At 46.6% G+C, this 23,974-nt stretch overlaps 3 protein-coding genes across 4 annotated transcripts; 1 reads left to right on the top strand and 2 right to left on the bottom strand.

The window, feature by feature from the left end:
• Positions 1–1,253: 1,253 nt before the first annotated feature.
• Positions 1,254–15,152, top strand: sema4ab (sema domain, immunoglobulin domain (Ig), transmembrane domain (TM) and short cytoplasmic domain, (semaphorin) 4Ab). 2 transcript variants are annotated; one of them, XM_067255949.1, is made up of 16 exons: positions 1,254–1,366; positions 1,753–2,040; positions 6,023–6,257; positions 7,136–7,296; positions 7,625–7,688; positions 8,048–8,142; positions 9,452–9,557; positions 10,324–10,446; positions 10,641–10,768; positions 11,129–11,322; positions 11,513–11,657; positions 11,916–12,105; positions 12,885–13,000; positions 13,140–13,303; positions 13,451–13,542; positions 13,752–15,152. In XM_067255949.1, exons 3-16 carry the CDS (start codon positions 6,164–6,166, stop codon positions 14,531–14,533), a joined length of 2,454 nt encoding a protein of 817 aa, XP_067112050.1. In that variant the 5' UTR covers positions 1,254–1,366; positions 1,753–2,040; positions 6,023–6,163; the 3' UTR covers positions 14,534–15,152. The 2 variants fall into 2 exon arrangements, with proteins under 2 accessions (XP_067112050.1, XP_067112051.1); XM_067255950.1 differs by lacking the exons at positions 1,254–1,366; positions 1,753–2,040 and adding an exon at positions 5,035–5,206.
• Positions 15,153–15,399: 247 nt separating this feature from the next.
• On the bottom strand, positions 15,400–19,189 carry thap7 (THAP domain containing 7). Its single transcript, XM_067255951.1, has 5 exons — positions 19,143–19,189; positions 18,311–18,409; positions 18,015–18,170; positions 17,708–17,836; positions 15,400–17,274 (listed from the first exon to the last, which is right to left on the bottom strand). The coding sequence occupies exons 2-5, from the start codon at positions 18,388–18,390 to the stop codon at positions 15,762–15,764; spliced, it is 1,878 nt and encodes a 625-aa protein (XP_067112052.1). The 5' UTR covers positions 18,391–18,409; positions 19,143–19,189; the 3' UTR covers positions 15,400–15,761.
• A 100-nt stretch (positions 19,190–19,289) lies between these two features.
• LOC136962548 (tektin-2-like) lies at positions 19,290–23,447 on the bottom strand. Its single transcript, XM_067256340.1, has 11 exons — positions 23,265–23,447; positions 23,114–23,149; positions 22,826–22,951; positions 22,532–22,737; positions 21,211–21,354; positions 20,968–21,082; positions 20,772–20,879; positions 20,521–20,664; positions 20,351–20,430; positions 19,732–20,094; positions 19,290–19,308 (listed from the first exon to the last, which is right to left on the bottom strand). Exons 1-11 carry the CDS (start codon positions 23,445–23,447, stop codon positions 19,290–19,292), a joined length of 1,524 nt encoding a protein of 507 aa, XP_067112441.1.
• Between the last annotated feature and the right edge of the window lie 527 nt (positions 23,448–23,974).

The raw sequence follows: 23,974 nt of genomic DNA, 5'->3' as shown, positions 1-23,974 counted from the left end.
TGTCTAGAGACCATAGAAACACCCCCAGCAGGGATTGTTTTACCACATAAGGTGAAAAAAGATATTGTTTTGTCCTCAACAATGTTCCCATTAAACCTTCGTCCTTGCACAGTGAGAAAGCAAGTGTGTATACAGTAAGCAGAAACCATGAATAGGGAGTTTTCGAAGTTTCACTTACCAGTCAACAATGGCTTCGCTTTACACTGGCCCATTTTGATCTTTTGCAACATTGGCCATGAGTCAGCAATCTTGGGACCAACAATGCCAGATTGTGATATCTTCTTGTTTTACCCGTGATAACTTGACAACAAGTTCATTATTGGCTTCGCAGGTAAGGGCTTGGATGCGCCCAACAAAAAAAATCAGTAATCTTGCGCCCTCTTCCGGCACGGCCGGGTTTATACTGCGCATATGGATTTCAGGCGCATTATTGATTCAAGTACATAAAGTTATTTACCGACTGTTATTTCTTATGTATAAATAGAAAATCTTGAAAATAAAGTTTTCTAGTTGTAGTCTATTATTAATTTATTTTTTACATTAAACGTGTCGGTGCAAAGTTCCAACGGTTATATTTTCTTTTTGGAGTGGCCAGTGTTTTGCGTTCAGATCTAATTTCAAAAGTAAGTTTTATTCATCATCGTGTTTTACCATGAAGAAAAGAAACGTTGTGGCGTTACAGTTACTCCACTCATGACTGTTTCGAGGTCAGGGCTAAGCCTAAAATCTTCTTTTCCCTTATTAGCAATGTTATCCGCTCCCTACCCACTGTGTTCATGACCTAGCCTACCTAGATATTTGGATGAAGCGAGTGACATGGAGCATTGTTCAATAGTTCCGTAGCCTACGCAAAACAAAATGCGCGTCATTATGCAAAGGTCGACATACAGTGTGCAAATAGGGGCTCTAATTTAGTGAAAACACCGCAGTTCAAAAAATTACGTGGGCATAAATCGATTGGGGTTGAGTCTAGCCTACTTAAATTGCAAGAAAGGACAGTTTAACAAGCGCTTGTGAGCAGTGTATTAGCGTGTCACTTTCGACCTCGCGATTATCCTTGTTAATTCTCCAACTGTGAATGTTCAGACATCTCAATGGACAGACTAGGCTGTTTGAAATTACATCGTGTCAGCAACGTGTAGCCTATGTCTATCTCCCCAAGATAGCAACCGAGAAATTGTCAGGCAAGGAAATTACCGCCAACAGCTGTCGGGGGAATGGAGGAATAGTGAGCCCTATAAATCCAGTTAGCAAAGCTGGTGGGTGGCAGTGACTTTTCACGAAGTGTATAGGCTGATGTGGGCCTACTTTGTAAAATAAATAAATAACGACTGTACCAGTGGACGCTTCACCAAGTCGTATCCAGGTAGGCCTAGGGTCTTTAGAAATGTAGACTTTCAGTGTTTTACTTATAAGTTTAGGGTTACCGCCAAAAAGGTCGATTAGCTTTTTACAGATGTGATGCCGAATGTAAATATAAACTAAATATTTGGATAAATCAGGTTTCAAGTTTATTTTTCGTTTACATATTGAGCAGGTGTGTTCCATCCTACACACCGTTTTTTTATTGACTAGGATATAGCCTAGGCCACTATGGCCTATCCTTGTTAATGTACCCCCAAAAAGTTAAGCTATTAAAATATTATTTAGCATAATGGCTTTACTACATTGGCACTGCAATGCTACTGATATAGCTACAAAACATAACGGCGCGAATAAAAGAACACATCGGGTCTGCATTTTCTCCTGTAGGTGGCGCTATGCTTACTGTTGAAGCGCTTCAGAATGAGCGAAGCTGGTAGGAGAGAGATGTTTAATGATTTGAGGGTTAGGAGTCAAATGCTTCGTTTATATTTTTGAGAGTCGAGTAAAATGTGGATTGTCAGCGTTTTCCCTTTGCATCGCTTCCTACCTTGCTCTATAATCAAATCGTCTGGACTGAAGTGCAATACTGTTATACTGAGAACACGCTGAAGAGCCCATCTACCTGAACACGAGGACGACAGAACAACAGAAAAACAAACATCTGCTCTTTAAAATGTAGGTGATGGGCTACTCCTCTAGTATTGTTCGTTATTTATTATGTGGTAATGACGATGATAACGTTTTCGATTATCTTGTAGTAGAATACTAACACACCAAGTCTGTTTAGATGCAGATACCGCTTACAGTACTCTTCTTGTCTTGTGTCAGCGTAATCTTCGCCGAGCTCTGCAAACAATTTGGGAAAAAGTTTTATAATTTGTCTAGTACAAAAACAGCGTAGACGAAATGTACATTTGGCATAGCATATTTGTAATGATCATTGTGTTTTTATCGTGACAAGCTGACTAGCAAAAGTCTATTTCGTCCGTGGAGCTGTAGGTTAGATGGATAGCCTACCTGTAGCTAGCTATCTTCTCTTTGTAGATGGAGAACGATGTATGTTTCAACGATTCTGGATGAACGGTGCCTGGTAGTGTGCACCCTAGGCACATTGGACTTTTTGGATGTATAATATAACTGTGTTCAAATTGCTTGCGTGACTGTTAGTCTACACTGGTCAACTACTGTTGTAAGTCTTGAATTCATTTAGCTCGTACAATACTGAGAAACAACCTAGTTGTATTCCTCGTAGGCTGAGAAGGCTTGCCAAAGCTAACTAGTTTAACTTCAGACTGCCTGCCATAGCAAGCGAATTCGCTAGGAAACACATTCCTGTACGCACTCATTTTGCTAGCTTTTAGCAATAGCCATGCTTAAGTTTTACATAAATTACGCTCAAACGTTCTGTATTATAACAGATTCACACTTAAGTCTTAAGTTAAAACGTTGACGTAACTAGTCTTGCCAACAAACATGAGACAACCACAAACAGCTTTATTTTGTTAGAGGGATCAAACAAATACAGCGCCAAACAAACTAGATGTGCACTCTAACCTACCTAAATTCAGTCTCAACACATCATGCTTTTATGAGAAGTTTATGACTTGTGACAAAGAATCCTCCTCTTTTTATTAAGCTGATTTGAATGTCTGTTATACTGTGGTAGACCAGTGCCAAAGGAATGTCATGCTTGTTTGCAAATTTGAAGATGTAAATTAGACACGCTGATCTAGAGAGTTAGGCAGTGTAATCTACATACTTGCATGAAAGAGATTGTGCATGGATCAGAAGTCAACATACTAGGCTATTTCTTCTGGCTGGAAAGAAAGATCTTATCCTCAGGCCACAATGTTACACATCATACCAGCATTTCAGCAAGGAATCTGTGACCTTTTGTATATCAACTGCACTGCTCTAAACCCAAGGGTTTGCTTTCTGGTTTTCATAAGTAATATGTAAAAGCAGAGGACAGTGTTTTCTGTAAAACCTATACTGCTAGGATCTAGAGTTTTATTTATTTATTTGACATGTGGTTAGGCCTCGAGGGTGCATGTCGAGTTGTGGTTTGCTGCAATTTGTTGTTGAGCTTTACTGCAGAGTATCCAATCCTTGTGATATTTGATGTAGTCCCGAACACACCATGACCTACTTACCCTCTAACTTAGATTTGAACAACTTGGTTACCTTAGATTGGTAGAGTGCCGTGAATAAATATTGGGTTAATGTTTTTCATTCTCCTTCAACTGAGTACCTTGTGACTGAACATGTGAGTGCTCAGTATTGCACAGTGAAGGATCAAACACAGCCTTCTTAACCCTCCTGCGCTTTATGCTTCTGTGAGATAGGCAGGGCTAGCCTTTTATGTTTCCCCTGTCTTAATATGTTGTGCTGGCTAACATACCTTTCTTCCATACATTCCTTTGTAACTTACTGATATTTAAATTCCCTCCTATGATTGTAAAACTCCAAGCAAATGGAAACCTGAAGTCTCCATAACTGCGTAGTCACTTCTCAAAGCTCAACCTGGAAGTACAGAATGTCATAACCTCTACAACATACATATTTAACAACAGTTTGCAAATAATTCCAAGAAGTGACAGTTGACACCTGACAGTTAAGCAGCAGATTGTTCCCATGACTACGTACTTGAGTTTAGCTTCTTTAGCCGCCAACAAGATATAGTCTAGCCTGGCAGGAGAAGCAATATACAGCCGTGGCCAACAGTATTGGGAGCGACATACATTTTGTGTTTGCAAAGCTTGCTGGGCCTTGGCATAAAATAAGATAATTTCAGTAAGTCATATAATCAGCACAAGGGAAAGTGTGAACTAGTTTTAGCCAGGTGAAATCACTCTGTCATTCTGATTGGATTTTAAGAGCAAAAATATGAAATGTGCCTCATTGTATTCCAGTATTCCATAGAAACGTGAAAACATTTTCCTCAAATACTGAACCAGCAAACTTTGCAAAACACAACATTTGTCATTGCCAAAACTTATGGCCACGACTGTACAGTCTGATGGCTGTTGGTGAAAAGGACTGTCAGTATCTATCCTTTAGGTACCGTGGTGAAATCATCAAGCCAACTGAACATAGTTTAAGATTTGTGCCCGTTAGTCAGCTAGCAAAATAAACATGGCGTGCGTAGAGATGTGTGTAGCGTGACTAAGTTATTGTTTGGAATAGCTGACCGGGACAGTTGTCAAACGTATTGGCTTGTGGTCATGAGAGATGGGGAAGTAGCTAGTTCCCTTTCGTGTCCAGTCATCTGACAATTTTTTTTATAATTTCCTGTTGTATAAGTAGTCATGCCAAATTACCGGACATGCTACTGTTTCTTTGGTTATCTGAATGGGATTTAAAGACACTGGCTTTGAACAGTCTGTCATTGTAAGGTGTATTGCCCTGCTGAGTAATACAATCATATAATACAAATACATTCACATACATTTTGGACCACTGTAATAAGATAACATACAATACATAGTTTCTGTTTTAATGTCTGGAGTCTGTTTCTGCACTAGGTGAATCATAAAGCCCTCGTAGTGCCTGGTGGACGGATTCACAACTACGCTTAGAATCCGGTTGTTGGCGTGTGGTGCTCAACTCCTCAGACACGCACATCTAAATGTGCTCATGCAAGTCTTGCGTCTCGCTTCCAAAGCAGAAGTGGAGCACGAGTCACTTCCAGCACTCGAGTAAGATCACAACCTTTCAATTCCAAACGGAGCGTTTGTTGTCAATCGTCAACTCATTAGCGATGACTCACGTTGGTGACTGCGTTAATCTGTAAAGTAGAGCACCTGGTGGAACAACGCTATACCCACCCTACAGTCATGCTGTAAGTACAGTCTGATATATCTGTGTTAATCCTCGTGCCTACGGCACCTCTGTAATCCTGTTACGGTGTGTGCTGCAGTGGCACAGGATGAGGAAACTCTGGCTTATTAGATTTCCGGTACTCTTTGGTCTGTAATGTTTTATTTAACAACCTTAGTTACTTCCTAGGCTGTTTAACCTTGCGTCTTGTTAATTAGAATATGTTGATTGTGAAAAGAAAAATGCTGTTGGAGGAGATGGTGGCTTTTTGTCCGAGTCTTCAACGTGACAACATTTATTATGCCATCATTTTGATTGTACGAGGTATGTAAGTATGAATAGAAATGGTAAAGAGTAAATACATGCAATTGTTACTCTCCTCCATAAAAGTACTATGAAATATCAACCAGTTCTTTACATGAATGCTTAATGATACGCTTGAGTTACGCCTCAATAATGAATTATTAAGTGATTATTCCAGAACCCTTATAGTTGATAGTGGCATGAGAAATATTCTACACGCAAGTATAAATCTGTCAGTTTTTGATAGATTGAGTGTTCTATGCAACTGTGGGGGCGGTGCATAAGAAAATGCTGTACATTTATCTGAGGGGTAAAAACATCTAAACCAGTTAATGATGTTCAGTACGATCAACAACTGCTTTAGTCTGGAAGTAGTGGTTGCAGATGGAGCCTTCCCCTTCTCCCCTGAGTACTGAGTCATGCCCTTGCATGCATTCTGGTCGGCCACTATTCCCCGGCGCTGGGGGAGTGGTGCGCTCTCTGCAACTGCCTCCTTCCTCCCATGACACTCTCTCACTCTTCCTCTCCTCTGCAGATGTGAAGATGACCGGTCGCAGGGTCCAGAGGCAGGGGCTTCTTCTGTGGTGCTTCCTAACATCTAGTCTCTGACACCAAAGAAGAAATACCACGAGTTCTTGTGCAGTTGACGATCTGCCTCCTAGTTATCTCACTCATAATGGATCACCAGACTCTGGTGTCCCTTTCAGTCCTCCTGGGAGTGATCAGCCCCTGTCTGATGAGGATGACACCACGGCTTACCTTTCCCCTGGGTGAGTGGAAAACTTTTTTTGTTGTTGTTCTTTAAATGCAAGAGTCATTGAAGGTTTGTGAATTGTTGTCAGTTTGCAGCCGTGTCTCATGTCCTAGGAAAACTTGTGCCAAAACCTCGATTTTAGCCTTTGGGTGTTCCTGCAGTCATCTAATTTTCTGATTGGATGATTCTCTGATTTATGATATAATTACAGTATAACTGAAACGTGTCATTGATATACTAATACTCTGAGATTCAAATAAAAAAATAAAATAAAATTGCACCGCCTTTGAACGTTGTCTTATTGTTTTCAGTCTGAAAATACACAGATCTGCTTTCCAACAACAGGAAACAGCTTCGGCTATGTTCTGGGTGTGCACTTTGAATATCATAATTTTATTAGTATGGGAGAGGAGCTGGGGCACTCTAAAGCCACTTCAACATAACCTCTGCTGCAACTTTTTAGCTACAGAAATTGCTTGCAAAGTACTTTGTACTGAGGGCTGGAATCGAACCCTGGTACCCTGCGATACTGCCTTAGCCTACAGGGTACTCAAGGTGCATTTCTTAACGATCTTAAACTAGTATGTTCTCCTTTTAATTGATGCAAGAATATCTGCTTCCATTCAGAATGATATTAGTCATCTGTTTTGTAACAGTTATCACGTGTAAGTACAACTCACCTTTTGTGTAACATCACATTCCTCGCAGTGTAACAGCCTGTCTCTCTGTGTTGAACAGGCTCTCAGTGGAACAGCCTCTCTCTCTCAGTGGAACAGCCTCTCAGTGGAACAGCCTCTCTCTCTGTGTTGAACAGCCTCTCTCTCTCAGTGGAACAGGCTCTCAGTGGAACAGCCTCTCTCTGTGTAACAGCCTCTCTCTGTGTGTGTTGAACAGGCTCTCCAGGGAGGGTCGTCACCGGCTTCTACACCCCAGACGTCAGCAACACCACCACACTGTTACTAAGCGATGACGCCAACACACTGTTTGTGGGTGCGCGGGATGCCGTGCTCTCATTGGATGTCAGCCAGCAGGACGCCATTGTGATGCGGGGACAGGTGAGCGTCTACGGTGGACGGGAAGGACGGGCCTCCCCGGGGAAGGACGGGGAAAGCAGACGTTTGGCTCCCTTTTTCTAAATAAAATAATTGTATTGAGAGCAAAGGTTAGAGAGAGAGAATAATTGTATTTGGAGTCTAAAGAGAGTAACAATTTAGACCAGTCGAGAGTATTTTAGAGATGGCATTTATTAGATTTCTTGTGTTCCTCACGAGTCAGCTACACTGTGGTCTCCCGTGGAGACGGAGAGGTCTGTGGAGCTGGTTGAACACAAACACAGCTGCTAGCTAACGTTGACCCTTCCGGTTCTCCTCATTCCTCCCTCAGCTGGACTGGGCTCCCTCAGATAAGGACCTGGGTGACTGCTCCATGAAGGGGAAGGACGAGGCAAGTTAACCATCCCAGACCCAGGGCAACCTAGCAAGTTAACCATCCCAGACCCAGGGCAACCTAGCAAGTTAACCATCCCAGACCCTGGGCAACCTAGCAAGTTAACCATCCCAGACCCAGGGCAACCTAGCAAGTTAACCATCCCAGACCCAGGGCAACCTAGCAAGTTAACCATCCCAGACCCAGGGCAACCTAGCAAGTTAACCATCCCAGACCCAGGGCAACCTAGCAAGTTAACCATCCCAGACCCAGGGCAACCTAGCAAGTTAACCATCCCAGACCCAGGGCGACCCAGGGCAACCTAGCAAAGTGTAATTAAATAATCAAACAAGTGAATCAGTTGTTTTCTATTGCAGGCAGACTGTCCTAACTTCATCCGGGTGCTCCAGTTCCTTAACTCCACCCACATCTACGCCTGTGGGACCTACGCCTTCAGCCCTCGCTGCACCTACATAGTAATACACTCATATACTCCGCCCTCGCTGCGCCTACATATCGTACTGTGTTTGCATGGGGCTGTGTATATTTGCATGTCACTTTGGATAAGTGTTAAATGAAGGAAAATACATGTTTTTACTTTTTGTTCTAAAACAAGACATTCGCGACAGACTGTTATCTGCTTTCTCAAGCGGTGTACTGGTAGACGACATCTGTTATTTAACAAAGGCATCCGTTCCATGTTCTTACCCCTGTAGCATGTCGTACATCCCATTTCTAGTTTCTATCATCTCTCTCGCTTTCCGTCTCCTCCTCTCCTGTGAAGTCCTTTCATCAGAGTTTGGTTTTATTCGCCATGTAGGTTTACACCAACACAGAATTTACTGTCGACGGAAGGTGCAAACAATAAACATATCCGGATCTTCAATCAAAGTATAAAAGTACAGTAGTCTAACTAATCCAAGGAGCTAACAATCTAAAAAATAAAACAATTTAAAATATAAATACAAAAATATATATAAAAATAAGAATATGAGTATGAAAGGGCAATAGTGCAAATAAGGTGGCTTGTGCGTAGTGCAACAGGTGTGGGATGGATTAATAATAATGGGTCAGGGTTGTTGCTGAAGTAGGACATTTCTGCCCATACATACAATACTTGCAAATGAGTATTCAGTTCTGCATTAAATGCCATCCCATAATATGCTTGCTGAGAGACCAGGCAAAGCGAATCAGTCCAGATGTATTGGAGACACGCGAGACCCGTCTGTGTTGAGAAACATGCTCGTGCATCGCAGGAGGTGACTGATTTCCTGCCCTGCTCTCAGTATGATCTACAGACTGCAGCTCATTTCCTTTAGGTCGTTTTGTTTAACCTAGTTCTGCTGTTGATTCATTCAAAGACACAATGTCACAATGTTCCTTCTGCAACTGGTTTGAGCTATCGCTGTGTTGACATAGTTTCCTTTACATGCAGTGGTCTTTTCACTTGTAGTGCATGTGTGAGCCTGTATGAATCATGGTTTAGTTCTGCCTGTTGCACAGATAAAAAATGTATAGATAAGTCTTAGTCCCAAGATGTTTTACATTAATTTGGCAAACTTTTTTGTTTCATGTTTATTTCTTTCGTCATTATTGCTATACTTTCTAATGTGTTTTAATTGTGCCAAAGACTTTTGCACAGTACTGTATATTTGTCTTGACACCCCAAAATACTTGTCTTTGGTTGTAGAGCATGTGTAAGAATCATGGTTTGGTTTTACTTGTTGCACTTTCATTTGTAAGTTACTTCCTAGATGTGACTCTTACCTTTCTGCTCCTCCCCAGAACACAGACAGCTTCTCCCTCGTGGCAGGGCCCGGGGGCAAGCCCGAGGAGGGCAGAGGTCGTTGCCCCTACGACCCCTACCAGCGCAACACAGCCATCACCGTGGGTAAGGCTTCTCAGAATGATCAGAGGACCGCTGGAGAAAGAGTAGCTCGGTGGTTAGAGCGTGTACAGATCTAGAGGTTGCAGGTTCAACCCCCCCGCACCCACCTATGTTATTGTGGATGAAAGCATTTAGTTAATGAACACATCACAGATGTTATTACAGTGTTTCCTCTAGGATTGGTTTTTAGCAGTGTGGGCAGGTCTGTCCGTTAATTTAAATTTGCAAGAACTATAGACTAATACAATAACAGGCTTAAATGAACTGACAACACAGAAGTTATACGACTTACAGTTCTCAAGGACGCACACACTGATTTTACATAGAGGAAACACTATTATAAAGGGAACAAATTAATGTAAAGATTAGCGTGGTACCATTAAGGGATTGTCATGACTGATTGTAGTTCCAACACAAGATTAACTTACTTGTTGCTACAGAGGGTTTGATTTGGTGGCGTGGTGGAGAACTGCAGTGTTTTCATGTGAGGATGTGAGTACTCCATTACGGCCTGAAGAGAGAGAAGGATTCGTCTTCAGCTACAACCAACATCACTTTCCTGGCCTTTAAGAAGTCATGTTGTGTTCCTCCTGACGCCCAGTAGAGTCCTCCTCAGGCTTCTCGGCTTCTCGTTTTAATTCGATTTTATACTTGCGTTGATCTCATCCCTGGAAAATCACTGCTAGATTAACATCGGTGGGACTCAACTATGTAATAGTGTGTGTGTACTGTACGTGGGTGTATTGAATGTGTGTGTGATGGCCCTCAGATGGAGAGCTGTACACCGGGACGGTGGCTGATTACAGGGGGAATCGGCCCGTCATCTCTCGCCACCTCAGTGAGGGCAGCCATGTTGACCTGAAACTGGACGACACGTTAGGGTGGCTGGAGGGTAGGTGTCTCGGATCAAACACAACAAAAAGCCTTTCACACTAAACATCCTCCAAATACCTCGGGTTCTGTGAAAATTACAAGAAGAGAATTTATTCTGATTGTGTTCTACCTCCACTGGAAGTTCCACCTACACTGCAAACACCTGCTGATGAGAAGAGGAAGTCATTTATCCACTTTCTTTGTTTCTATTAGATCCTACTTTCATCAGCTCCAGCTTCATCCCCAGTGAAGACAAAATCTACTTCTTCTTCAGTGAAGAAGGGAGGGAATACGACTTCATTGAAAAGTTCACTGTGTCTCGAATTGCCCAAGTCTGCACAGTAAGCCAGCCATGCTAGACGTGTTGTAATACAGGCTATATTTTTAGGAAAAAAGAAAGTTGTTGTGATGTAGAGGACCAGCAGTTAGCCTGTCTGTGTTTGAGTTTGTGAAAACCATCTTGGTTGCATGCTTGGGACATGCATTTCACTTTTTGAAAACGGCAAATCTGTCCCCCACCTCCACGCTTAAGACATTTAACAGCCGCATCCAAAAAGCTGTCCCACCAACGCATGACATCACTGCCCCCGTGCATGACATCACTGCCCCCGTGCATGACATCACTGCCCCCGTGCATGACATCACTGCCCCCGTGCATGACATCACTGCCCCCTGACCCTAACGTTGTCCTCCCGGCTCAGACGGACGTGGGAGGGCAGCGGACGCTGCAGCGGCGCTGGACCACCTTCGCCAAGGCCCAGCTGCTGTGTCAGGCTGGCGGTCAGGCTGGCGGCCAGCTGCCCTACAGCGTCCTGCAGGACATGTTCACCCTCCCGCCACCAGAGGGGGGCGACGCAGACGACACGCTCTTCTACGGCATCTTCAGCTCTCAGTGGTTCGTTCAGTCACGTCTCTAAACATTTTGAGGAATTATATTGTGGGGTTTATTTGGAATATTGGAATATGAAATGTTAAATACCACCCCCTTCCAACCAAAAAAACTTGGTCCCTCATTGTGGAATTCTTTGCAAACCTAATTCAGATCTTAGGTTTCTGATCTTCTTGATGTTCCGTCTTCACGGCAGGTCTGCTACTTCTGGACGTTCCGCAGTGTGTGCGTTCCGCCTGGGCGACGTCAAGGCTGTTTTTGCCGGGAACTACAAGGTCCTGAACCGGGACACCCTACGATGGAGTACACGGGTGCAGGAGAAGGTTTCTAACCCAGGAGAGGTGAGTGAGAGACCGGGGTCAGCCTAGCAAACCAAGCCTGTTGGAAAAACCGGACAAGTGTATGAAAGGAACGAAAATGCATTTCTGTTTTTAGTTTTGCTAGACAAGGATATTTCACTCAAAAAAATGACTGAAATGGGATGATATTTACTCTCAATTCACAGATGTACTACATATGTGAAACTACTACATATCAACAACTATTGAAGTTTGGTTTTCTTCACTTGGCAGAATTCCTAACCTCTCGTTTCCTCTCAGTGCGGCCTCCACAACGCTTCAGACAACACTCTGCGCTTCATCAAAGACAACTTCCTAGCGGAGGACAGCGTGCGCTCGCTCGGTCAGAGTCTGACCCTGGAGTCAGACGAGCAGCTCTATACACAGTTGGCTGTCCAGAGGGTCCCGGGAGCGAACAAGAGGGACTACACGGTCCTGTTCCTGCTCACAGGTGTGACCGGAAAGGGGTTGGAAGCAGGGATGCCTATAAAAAAATTTAAAAAGAAAAGATAACCGACGCTCATTAATAAGCGTTAAGCGACAAGATAAAAAATGTAGAATGGATGTGTGACCCATGAAAAATATTACCAATACAACAAATGTATTTTTTCACATAAGGGATTGATTTGTAAACTGCAGCAAAAACAACAGGGAAAAAAAAGATTAGCAAATGGAAAACATACTGAATCCGAGAGCGCTGGCTGCAGAATTGGCGGCTATACTATACAACTACACAGAAGTACAATAATTTTTCTGCTGCTCAACGACGATACCGGAGATTGCCAAAGTAGCAGAAAGTCACTAAATTTGTCTCTAGTCACGACTTTTGTGTCACAAGGGAAGGAGAAAGGTTGCTAAATCTAGCTAGCGACATTCCCGCCTAATTGGCAACACTGTTTGACCGATAGTGCTAACCCGGATAGTAACCGGTGAACATTTTTATTGTTGGTTAACGGTTACACGGTTAATTATGAGCAGCCCTAGTTGGGAGGAGGGTTAGAGATGCTTGTTGAGAGTACTGTAGCACCCTCTGCTGGTTGAAGGTGGAATTGCTTATGCTGGACACCAGAGACGGTAATGTAGAAGAAGAGGTTCCCACAGTATGTAGATCTGTTTTTACACTATCTACTGTTTCAACCTGAACATGCACTGACAACAAAAACGTGTTTTGTTGAACACAGCTCATAGAAGTGATTGTATGAACTGTTTTCCACGCCTCTGTCCTTGTAGAATCTGGGTTCCTCCACAAGGTGGTGCTGCTGGAGAAGGGAGCTCACATCATCGAAGAGATCCAGATCCTCAAGCAACCTCAGCCTGTGAAGAACCTGCTTCTCTCTCTATCCAAGGTCAAGGTCCCCTCTTGACCTATTGTCTTCAGCCTTCTTTCAGGAGAATGCAATTTAATACTTTAACTTCATTTGTACAAATATAACTGGAACAATGAACCTGATTGAGTGATTGCCAGCGTGCCCCTCCTGTGTGCAGGGCGTGGTGATGGTGGGCTCCTCAGAGGGGGTGATAAGGGTCCCGGTGGCTAACTGCTCGCTGGCCCAGAGCTGTGCTGAGTGTGTCCTGGCCCAGGATCCCTTCTGTGCCTGGGACCCCGCCAGCGCAGTCTGCACCGACGCCTCCACACTTCCTGCCAACGCGTCAGTATGATGTCATAACTAGGGGATCAGGGCCAGTTATTCTACACCCTGGGGATTTGTAATATCACCATATGTCTGGTGTGCTGTTATTGTATAACTTGACCAGGTCAGTGTAAAAGCACACTCACTGTAGACATCCCTCCACAGAGGCCAGGATGTGGAGATGGGCAACGTTCATGAGGCTTGTAAAGCCATGCCTTTGACTCGCAGGTCAAGATTCGGACAGAAACTGCCCACAGGTGAACCTTTCAGCGTTTTTTTTTTTTTACCGTACTAGTTAGTTGTGTTGTCCCACAGTAATTGTACTGATGGTCATGAGCAAACAGTGGAGAAGGCTTAAACAAAAGTGAAAGAAATTACAAAAACAGAGAAAGGAATTTATCAAATAAAAAAGGGTGTCACCTGCTGTGGAGTAACTCCTGATCGGTGTCATTGTCCTGTCCCCCAGGTGAGCTGGTGTCCGTGTCTCTGAACGAGGTGGTGCGTCTGCAGTGTCCGGAGGCATCGCTCCTCGCCCGGCGCCACTGGGAGCGTCCCAACAGCCACCTGGACCCCCACATCTATCTGCAGCTGCAGGACGGGAGCCTCACCTTCCTGGCCTCCCCCGTCACCCTCGGACACTACCTGTGCCTCTCCACGGAGAACGGCTTCCAGCAGACCCTGGCCGTGTACCAGGTCAGACAAAAGACTAGCACCACTCCTCAGCCTACCTCCTCCCCTCTTCCACCTCCCTCCTACAAACCAGCCCTGCCCACCCCCGCTGCAGCAACAGAACAGGCCACCTCCTCGTCCACGCGGCCCCACCCAGGAAGGACCGAGGAGGGGCTGAGGAAGCGGACACCTACGATGCTCCCTAGCGAGACCCACGTTTCCACCAGGCCCTCCAGCAGGAACCTCTCCCTCTGGCCGGCCGGAGGAGACCAGCTGTTGTTAGCACGGGGGCAGACCTACCTGAAGGAGCTGGTGGTGGTCTCCGTCCTGCTGGCGCTGTGCGTGAGCCTGCTGCTGACCCTGGGCCTGTACCGGATGAAGCGACGCTGCCGCAGGCGGACGGCCCCCCAGGTGACCCCGGGGAGGGACTCCGAGAGGGGGGCGGCACACGAGCGAGAGGCCCTCAGGGGCGGGCAGTCGCCGCATGGCCCCGACAAGCAGAACGGCAAGGCCAACGGAGCGCTGAGCAACGGGACACCGAAGGGTTCCAACGGACATCTTCCCAACATCCCCATGTAGGGACGGGAGGTTTCCTCTCCAGGCTGGGAGACCGCTGTGGGAGGCCAGCCTCGCTATGGGAGGCCGGCCTCACTGTGGGACGCCAGCCTCGCTGAGGGAGGCCAGCCTCACTGTGGGAGGCCAGCCTCGCTTTACTGCAGCCTTCCTACTAGGGCTGAACTGTGGACCTTAATGGAGTTTAGACCCTACATCTGCATCTGCATGGCTGTTTGCAGCAGACTTCTTCAGTCAGCATATTTTCAACAGCTTACTTGCCGAAATATAATTAATGTCTGGACTGTGAAACTGTGGTATTATAATATATTCCGATTTCTTCTGGTTTGGTACTAGACCGTGTGAATAATGTGACAGGAAGATATGAGAATAAGTCGTATTGTGTATGTGCTGTAAATTATTTTGAGCGCCGCTGTTAAGAAACCCAGACGAGATGGAGAAGCTAGCTGCTTCTCGTGGTTCCTGACACAAACATGGCTTCAAAACAGACTCAACCACTGAAGGGAGTTCATCTGCCCACGCTCAAGGAAACATCATCATGTAGCATTGCACACCAGGACGTCACACTACTAGGTCTTAAAATGTACTTGAGATTACGTCACAATGCTCGTATAACTGGACAGATCTTACTATCGCTCTCGAACTGTGATTTTGCCAAACCTGTGTTTCTTAATACCACTTAAGGGTCGTTTACGTTCATCTCCAACCACTTTTTTTTTTTTTTTTTTTTTACTTTTTACAAGTTGTCTTTATTTTTATACAGTTTTATGGTACTTCAAAAATTGTTCCAAATAAAGTATTTGTTCAAAGTCAAGTTTCTTTGATTAGTTCTCCCCACACACACACAATCAACACTATCAATACTCATGTAGAAGCACCATTGGCAGCTTCCAGTGTTCTTGCCTCTACAAGCATACAGGTAAAATGCCATATTAGCTTGGTTCACATTGAGTACAGGTATAACAAATTCCCAACATATAACTTTAAACGTGGTTAAAACATTTTATGCACATAGGAACCAATGACATGTCTATTAAACCTAGACTTAAAGGCTATTTTACAGTGTACATAAGGTGCCATTTTGGCTTTGCTCATTCATTAGACTCCTGGGATCCAAAATAAAGGCCTACAGGATATTCTGCAATCGTTATTTTCACGATATTACTGGAACAAAAACACTGGGAGAACGCTGGCCCCCTTGCTTCTGGTGGATGGTACGTCTCCAGAGCTTTGTTCAGTCCAACTCGTTGCTCAGCTGTAGCTGAAAGCCCTCCAGGTGTTCCTTCAGCCGCTCTCGAACATCCCCCAACCCCCCTGCTGTTCTCACATCGTACCCCCCCTGTCCACCAGAGGGCACCACAACCCTGAGCCCTCCAGCCCCAGCCTCTACAAACACCCTCTTCTCCTCACCGTCTCTGTGAAACTCCTCCCCTGACATCAGTACGGTCGGCGTGCACACCGACTCCATCTTCCCCTCCGCCCTTCCTTCCTCTTTGGGAGGAACTGGGGTCAGGAGAAGCTGGCCCTCTGTGTCTTCCTGCATCCAGAACACCTGCTGCAGCTCCTCCTCCTGCCCCAGACCCAGGTCAGCGTGCAGGAGGCTGGGCCGGGAGGCGGGGCCTGGCTGCAGGTACTGGACGTGGGCGTGGCCGTCCTGCATCGAGGCCCCTGAAGAACACGCCGTTACCTTGACGCCCACCGGAGCTTGGATTTGCAGCACAGGCGAAGGGTTGGTGGCAGCTTCCACTGTTTTGTCGGGCATTTCCAGCATAACGACCTGCACGTCATCCCCGCTGCCTGCGCTGCAGTAATAGTAGTAGTCAAAGCTTTCTTTGGGCGCTCCTGCATTCAACGCCGATCCCTCTGTCTGCTTATCTTGTCCCCTCTTTGACATCCACCCTCCTCTCAGAGGATCTCGACCTGGCTGGTCGCCGTGACGACTCGTAGGGCCCACTTCTGTCCCTCCACCATCGTTACAAAGCTGACCGTTTCCCCTGGCCGCTCTCCCCCCCTCCTCCTCCCGGCCTCTCCCACAGTAGAAGCAGTACCCCCCCTCCTCCTCAGAGCCTGCCCTGGTCTCAGACGCTCCGCATGGCCGCCCCTTCCACCCCCTCCTGCTGCCAGCTCCGTCCTCAAACAGACCCAAGTCCTCCGCCTCGCTTTCCCCCTGTGCTAGGAGGCTGGAGCCTCCCTCTCCCTCTCTTTGCCCCCTGCCCTCCCCCAGGGCCCCCTGGCCTCCCCTCTCCCTGGCTGGGTCCCGGGAGCGCAGCAGGCTGTTCTTCAGCCGGTTTTCGCGGAGGCGCAGCAGGGTGTGGCGCAGGCGGTTCTCCCTCCGCCGGGCGGCGCTGAGCAGACGGAGAGATTTCTCCAGGCTATCGATGGCCCGGTCGTAGCGCCTCCGCCACACCAGGGGGCAGAGCTGAGCGTAACTGTGCTCCCTGGGGAGGTGGAACCCAGGAGGAGGGGGGAGGCGCCTCATGTAGCGGGACGGAGAGGGAGGCCGGGGGGAGGAGGGTGAGGAGGGAGGCTCACAACCTGGGTTAGGCTGGGAGGGGAGGCAGGGGGTCTCAGTAGACTGGAAGGTCGTGAGGGTTACATGGTCTGACTGTGTCCTGCTCTCTTCTGTGCTGTTCTGATGCTCCTCGTTAGACAACCCTGAGGTCTGGGTTTGTTCACCCGCTTTTTCAGATTCGTTTTCAAGTTCTTCATGCTGGTTGCTGGTTTCCACTTTCAGGGCATTGGGCCTCCTAAAAAAATAAAATAAAGCATGCATACATGCAGATCATACAGACTGGGGTCTGAGGAGAGAGGTCTGGCCTGGGGAAAGCAATTACTTGGTGTCCCGGATGTTGCAATCAGAATTGTTTTGGCTCAAATTTTTTCTCCACGAGACAAGTAGGGTGAAGTCCCTTGCCCAAGGACACAACGTCATTTTGCACGGCCGGTAATCGAACCAACAACCTTCAGATTACTAGCCCGATTCCCTAACCGCTCAGCCACCTGACTCCCTATTTATTTATAAATTCATATTTCGATTTTAAAGAGGTGAATTCAGTGGTATTTAAATGTAATTATTCAATTCAAAACATGTCATTGATTTGCTTTCATAGAACTACACCTTTCTACAATAAAAAGTGGATATCTAGTCATTCCACTTAATCAACATAAATCATGTTTTACCTGGTCCTCGGGTTTACGACGGCATTTTTTCCTTTTTTATTTTGCGTTTTCCCTCGCCCTCTGTTCTTGGGCTGCAGGAACATTTCAAACACGGTTGGCAGAGCGTCATCCTTCAACCTTCGGTACCCGCTGAAAGTTTTATCAAAAAGGGGAGCGTCAAAGGGTGAAAAAATGATGCAAGGTAGGTAAAAGAACGATAGAATACATACTACATAAGATCGATAGGCCTAAATAACTTTATTATCCATTTGTGGTAATGTGTATTTGGCTTCACCAGGTTCTATTGGATGGTTGAGGTGCTACGTACCTGACTCCAGACAGCTCAAAGCTTTCCGGGGTGAAATGTTTTGAGCAGAAATAAATAAAGTCGCTCTGGGGGTTCCAAGTGCCCTCGCCGTGCGGCCCGGTGCGTTGAGAGTTGATGATCCATAGGTTCCTGCGAAGGGTACCGTGTTTCGGCAATCTGGCACAAATACATAAAATAAAAGTGCTTCATATTATGTTTTCACACAATTGCAAAAACGAAGTCTGGACCGCAGTAACAGGGAGACATCTGAAAATGATATGCTGACTTCTGTCTAAGATGTAAGCCTATGTGCTCACCTGTGAAAAGTGATCCCAGCTTTGCGAGTGTCGCTGGTGTCCCGTGACTTACAGCCCCCCGCAGAGCAGTGTCTCGGCATCTGTTGTGACTCTGCTCAACTGCAGTTAGATAGATTGTGAATGGATCCAGGTTAACGTTAAACAGCGAATAAAGGTGTGTGTTTCATTCTTGTATTCGGAATATCACATGTAGGCCTAAATAGTTATGGGGTATGGAACTAGTTAACCAACCCAAACCACACAAAAACAATGCAAGTGTTTTAGAAATGTAATTTACTTTTATATGGGCTATTGTAGGCTGATTGCGTACAGACAGTCAGTTGTGGATTAAGTGTTAAAAAAATATGACATCGCTATACTACAATCAAAAGAGCCACAGTACTTTATTTGATAGCTACAAAACTGAATTTTAATTTGAGTGAATCGACTCCAAAAGGCTTTATTGGTCTTCTAAAATGAGAACGTCACCAGACTGTCCCGTGCAGGCTTCAGTAGCCTACTGCTGCTTAGCACCATCATTGCAGCTGCTGCTGTTTACGTTAGAAGCACGGAGGTTATAGGAGTCTCAAAAGAGCTGATACGTTAAGATAACTGATACTGCTAGGTGACTGCTGCTAAGCGAATTTATTTTCCAAATCAAGTCGTAGGTCGACTTGCGGTTGTAACTAGACTAGCGTGTCTGCTAGTGTCGAGTGTGCTAAAGTTAAAACCGAATAAGTGGTTAATAAGGCCAGTTTGCATTTCGACATTGCTTATCGACTGGCAACCACGCGGCCCCATGTTTAAAACCTTCTACTATAAACAAAATAGATTTAGAACTTGTAATAAATACCTTTAAAAGCAATTGTCGACCTCACGTAGATGGCCGCTGTTCGCTTCCTTTCAGCGATTCTGGCAGCTTCCGGTGTCTGGCTGTGTTCCGAGATTTCGTAGTGTGAAACTCTATTTCAAAATAAGAGCACCTAGGTTTACTTAATATCTATTGGTTGGCGCTGCGCCTGAGAGATAAACGGCTGTGAGGTTAAATAAGGTAAGAAAAAGGTTCAGTCTATTTCAAATGTATGTGCAAGGTTTAGTTAAGATAAAGTCTGTTACCAAACTTGAGGTGAGTTTCCATCGACAAACTATAGAAAAAGGGATTTGTTGTTGTCACGTGAACACCCCAATGCAATAAAAAATCTAATCTTAGTGGTATAACTCCCATGTGTTTACGTGTGCGTGTGTGTCTCAAATGGAATGTTAATCATTAAGCTTGTGTACTGTATACCCAAACCTCTGATCTTTTGTTGTCCTGAAAGCTCAGAGATCGAAAACACACTGTCAGAAAACTAAATATTTATTGCTCTCCCAGTGCATAAAATAGGTACGCCAAAGAGTTTTTTGTTTTACGTCACAGGTGAGTCCAAAACAAACACCCTGACCTAGCAGTGTCCGTGGCCTGCTCCTCACAGCTGTCTCTGACAGGAGGACGGCCGGTGAGGAGAGACCTGGAGCCTGGAGGAGACCTGGAGCCTGGAGGAGAGACCTGGAGCCTGGAGGAGAGACCTGGAGCCTGGAGGAGACCTGGAGGAGAGACCTGGAGCCTGGAGGAGAGACCTGGAGCCTGGAGGAGACCTGGAGCCTGGGGCTGTTGACCATGACCATTGACCACGACCGTCCCTCTCAGGGGCACGAGACGCCGACGGGTATCCAGGCAGTGCCTGTCGATGTCCAGGGCACGTGTCTTGGAGGCCAGGTGCTCATCCAAGGTCATCAGGTTCCTGTATAAGGCCTCCAAGGTTCTCCTGCGTGGCATTTGGAGAAGGCAATGTTGTTTGTTTGGAGCCCAAGGCGGGAAAGTGGTCTAAAACGTACATTTTCGAATATCGACGGAATCAGATGGATCCATTATGATGAACTCTAAGGTGTGTGTGTGATGGTTGAAAAGGACTCACTCTGACTCTGATGTGTGTGTGTGTGTGATGGTTGAAAAGGACTCACTCTGACTCGGATGTGTGTGTGTGTGTGTGTGTGTGTGTGAGATGGTTGACAGGGACTCACTCTGAGAGGGCCAGCTTCTTCTTCAGGACGTACGTGTTCCTGCTCAGGTTCATATTTTCTAGCAGGAGGCCAACGTGAGGCTGCATGACACCCACACAACTGTTGTTGGAAACCCATTAAATCACATTTATCTTGAAATCCTATTTAAAAACCCCCCCCCTCACACACACCTGGTCCATGCAGAGTTCCTGATTGGGCCTCTGGGCCAGGGTGTCCAGACAGGTATGGGCTACCTGTTGCTCTGAGCCAGAGGTCATGACCTGCAGCTCCACCTTCTGCTTGTCCATGACCAGCTCCCCCACCGCATCCTCCACCTGGGCAGCACAGGTCACACAAAGGTCACACAAAGGTCAAATCAGATGACAACTGGCAAAGTAGTTTACGTAGCCATTCACGGAATTTGTCTCCGGTCTACACCAACCTGCTGTTTCTCCCAGTCCAGTGACTCCTTGGCTCTGCTCAGCTCCTTCACCCTCTTCCTCAGACTGAAGTCAGTGGCACATCGCTGGGTCTCCAGCGCACTCATCAGCTACACACACACGCACAAAAATCTAAGTTAAATTCGTTTCTTCAGGGTGTACTGCAGTAGGTGGTCAGTGCTCCCTGGTGCCCCCTACCTTAGACAGGTTGTACTGCATGGTCCCTCTGAACTGGCCACAGTGAAGGGCCAACTTCTCAGATGTCTGCTTCAGCTCTCTGCAGTGGGACGTCCACTGGCTGTAGCTCACAGTGCTGGGAACCGAACGAAGACATGGAAGATGGTTTTAAGATGGTTTACCGACGGGAAATACACCCAGTCCTTAAACTATAAGTAGGGGGAATTGAACCAAGGAGCTCAGTGTGTTGTGTTCTCCTCTCACCCATGGGCTACGTGGCAGGGTTGGTACTTGTAGCCCAGGTTGGGTGAATGCAGGTTAAAGCTCAAGCAGCGTCCGTTTAGCTCGGCAGCTTGGCCCTTATCCCTTTCATCAGCTGTCAGAAGGGCCCGCATGTTCCTCAGATCCCTGTGGGGCGGACGGGAGCCACCATGAGCACCGCACGTTACAAACGTTTGGAGATCCTGTGTTTTGTCATTCAGGGTCGGGTGGAAGGGATCAACTATCCCCCTGGCCCTTTGGTTAGCCCATCTGGGCTAACCCTGACCCCCCCTCATGTTCACCTGAGCTACCCTGACCCCCCCTCATGTTCACCTGAGCTACCCTGACCCCCCCTCATGTTCACCTGAGCTACACTGACCCTCCCTCATGTTCACCTGAGCTACACTGACCCCCCCTCATGTTCACCTGAGCTACACTGACCCTCCCTCATGTTCACCTGAGCTACACTGACCCCCCCTCATGTTCACCTGAGCTACACTGACCCCCCCTCATGTTCACCTGAGCTACCCTGACCCTCCCTCATGTTCACCTGAGCTACACTGACCCTCCCTCATGTTCACCTGAGCTACCCTGACCCTCCCTCATGTTCACCTGAGCTACACTGACCCCCCCTCATGTTCACCTGAGCTACCCTGACCCTCCCTCATGTTCACCTGAGCTACACTGACCCCCCCTCATGTTCACCTGAGCTACCCTGACCCTCCCTCATGTTCACCTGAGCTACCCTGACCCTCCCTCATGTTCACCTGAGCTACCCTGACCCTCCCTCATGTTCACCTGAGCTACACTGACCCTCCCTCATGTTCACCTGAGCTACACTGACCCTCCCTCATGTTCACCTGAGCTACCCTGACCCTCCCTCATGTTCACCTGAGCTACCCTGACCCTCCCTCATGTTCACCTGAGCTACCCTGACCCTCCCTCATGTTCACCTGAGCTACACTGACCCTCCCTCATGTTCACCTGAGCTACCCTGACCCTCCCTCATGTTCACCTGAGCTACACTGACCCCCCCTCCCTCATGTTCACCTGAGCTACACTGACCCCCCCTCCCTCATGTTCACCTGAGCTACACTGACCCCCCCTCCCTCATGTTCACCTGAGCTACACTGACCCCCCCTCCCTCATGTTCACCTGAGCTACACTGACCCCCCCTCCCTCATGTTCACCTGAGCTACACTGACCCCCCCTCCCTCATGTTCACCTGAGCTACACTGACCCCCCCTCATGTTCACCTGAGCTACACTGACCCCCCCTCATGTTCACCTGAGCTACACTGACACCCCCCCCCCCCCTCCCTCACCTGAGCTGGTCCAGGAGGATGAGGAGGTTCTTCTGGGTCTGCTCCTTCATCTCCTCCAACAGCTCCACCTCCCTCCGCAGCCCCGCCTCCACGTGGTCGTGGACCAGCTCCCCGGCCCGCCGGCCGTCCCTCAGCGCCACACACTCCCCCAGCAGCAGCCGGTACACACACCCGTCCTGCAGGACCTGCTCCGCCTGGGTCTTCAACTTCACACACACACACACACACACACAATTCATATACCAGCACAAGGGTTGGCAAATTAGATAGGCCTACTGTTCATCTGTTGCCTACCTGTTCAAGGCCAGTGATTTCCTTGTCCACCAGGGCTATGCTGTCTTCTGATTGGTTCTGCCACAGACTCAACTCCTCCACACGATTGGCCAGATGGTTCTTTGTGCTGCGGATTGCCCAGCGAATCTGAACAGAAGAGGATGAAGTCACCCAGAGGTCTCCAACCCCGCTCCTGGAGGGGCTACCCGCCAACACTAATCTAACACACCTGATTCTAATAATCAGCTGGTTGATCAAGTAACTAGTTTTGAATCAGGACAAATAAGTGTGGTTGGAGCAAAAACCTACAGGCAGGTAGCTGTCCAGGAACAGGGTTAGCGATCCCTGCACATGAACGCACACACCACAGGAACAGACTTGGTGTTTCTTTGGTCCTTTGAGGTGACATTAGATCAGGTTTTACTTCAGCCAATAATATCGCAGATGCATTGCGCCTCACCTGAGTATTAGCATCACCTCTTGCGCAACGAAGATCCTTGTTGATCTGATAGGCTGCTGCCCTCTGAAGTTCTGACCTATTGTTCACTAGCTTGTTGTTGATGAACCAATCAGACTGAGTGTATCTGGCTCCAGGCTTTAGAAAGCCTGGGTTTAGATCGTGAGCTCTCCTATTGGATGACATTGTTTCTTTTTTTAAATCAACTACATTTTAAAATCAACTACATCATTTTTTACTTGACTAAAATATAAATTGTATAACCTGGATATGAATTTGAAACATGTTTTGTTTACCTAAGGCTATTATCTTTAGACCAAGACCAACATTTGAGAGCATTCTCCACATTTTAATTGCTTGAATAATAATTTGTAAATTGATGTTACTTACCACATGTTGAATGTTGCAAATCATTAAACAGCTGAGCTGTTGACAACTTCAGAACTGTCATAGGTGGAATTCTGTTAATTGTGACAAGTATGGTCAATTATGACATCATCACCCAGGGAAAAAAGCCATTCTGTTGAATGTTGATGTAAATAGAATGATATGTCGATTTTTATATAGTCAGTGTTGGGCTAGGATACATGCTGTGTGTTACGTCTTTAGAGGTTAGGTTTAATGATTCTACACCAGCCCCAGATTTCTCTTCATAGAATCCTCATCACTGCTTAAAGCTTCTTAGAAGGCTGGTTAACTTTTCAGTCAGACAC

Source organism: Osmerus mordax, chromosome 18 (assembly GCF_038355195.1).
Source record: "Osmerus mordax isolate fOsmMor3 chromosome 18, fOsmMor3.pri, whole genome shotgun sequence".
NCBI classification, from domain to species: domain Eukaryota; kingdom Metazoa; phylum Chordata; class Actinopteri; order Osmeriformes; family Osmeridae; genus Osmerus; species Osmerus mordax.
Note: the sequence above shows the minus strand (reverse complement) of the source record. Positions and strands in the feature narration are given on the sequence as shown.

Bases quoted from the DNA above. Each gene is read 5' to 3' on its own strand.
- sema4ab (XM_067255949.1), top strand. From the start codon at position 6,164: ATGGATCACCAGACTCTGGTGTCCCTTTCAGTCCTCCTGGGAGTGATC. The intron at 7,297-7,624 runs GTGAGCGTCTAC...TTCCTCCCTCAG, and splicing joins CCATTGTGATGCGGGGACAG to CTGGACTGGGCTCCCTCAGA. The intron at 10,769-11,128 runs GTAAGCCAGCCA...CTCCCGGCTCAG, and splicing joins GAATTGCCCAAGTCTGCACA to ACGGACGTGGGAGGGCAGCG.
- thap7 (XM_067255951.1), bottom strand. From the start codon at position 18,390: ATGCCGAGACACTGCTCTGCGGGGGGCTGTAAGTCACGGGACACCAGC. The intron at 18,171-18,310 runs GTGAGCACATAG...TATTTGTGCCAG, and splicing joins GCTGGGATCACTTTTCACAG to ATTGCCGAAACACGGTACCC. The intron at 17,837-18,014 runs GTACGTAGCACC...TAAAACTTTCAG, and splicing joins TTTGAGCTGTCTGGAGTCAG to CGGGTACCGAAGGTTGAAGG.
- LOC136962548 (XM_067256340.1), bottom strand. From the start codon at position 23,447: ATGTCATCCAATAGGAGAGCTCACGATCTAAACCCAGGCTTTCTAAAG. The intron at 22,952-23,113 runs GTAGGTTTTTGC...TCTTCTGTTCAG, and splicing joins TCCTGGACAGCTACCTGCCT to ATTCGCTGGGCAATCCGCAG. The intron at 21,355-22,531 runs GTGAGGGAGGGG...TCCGCCCCACAG, and splicing joins ATCCTCCTGGACCAGCTCAG to GGATCTGAGGAACATGCGGG.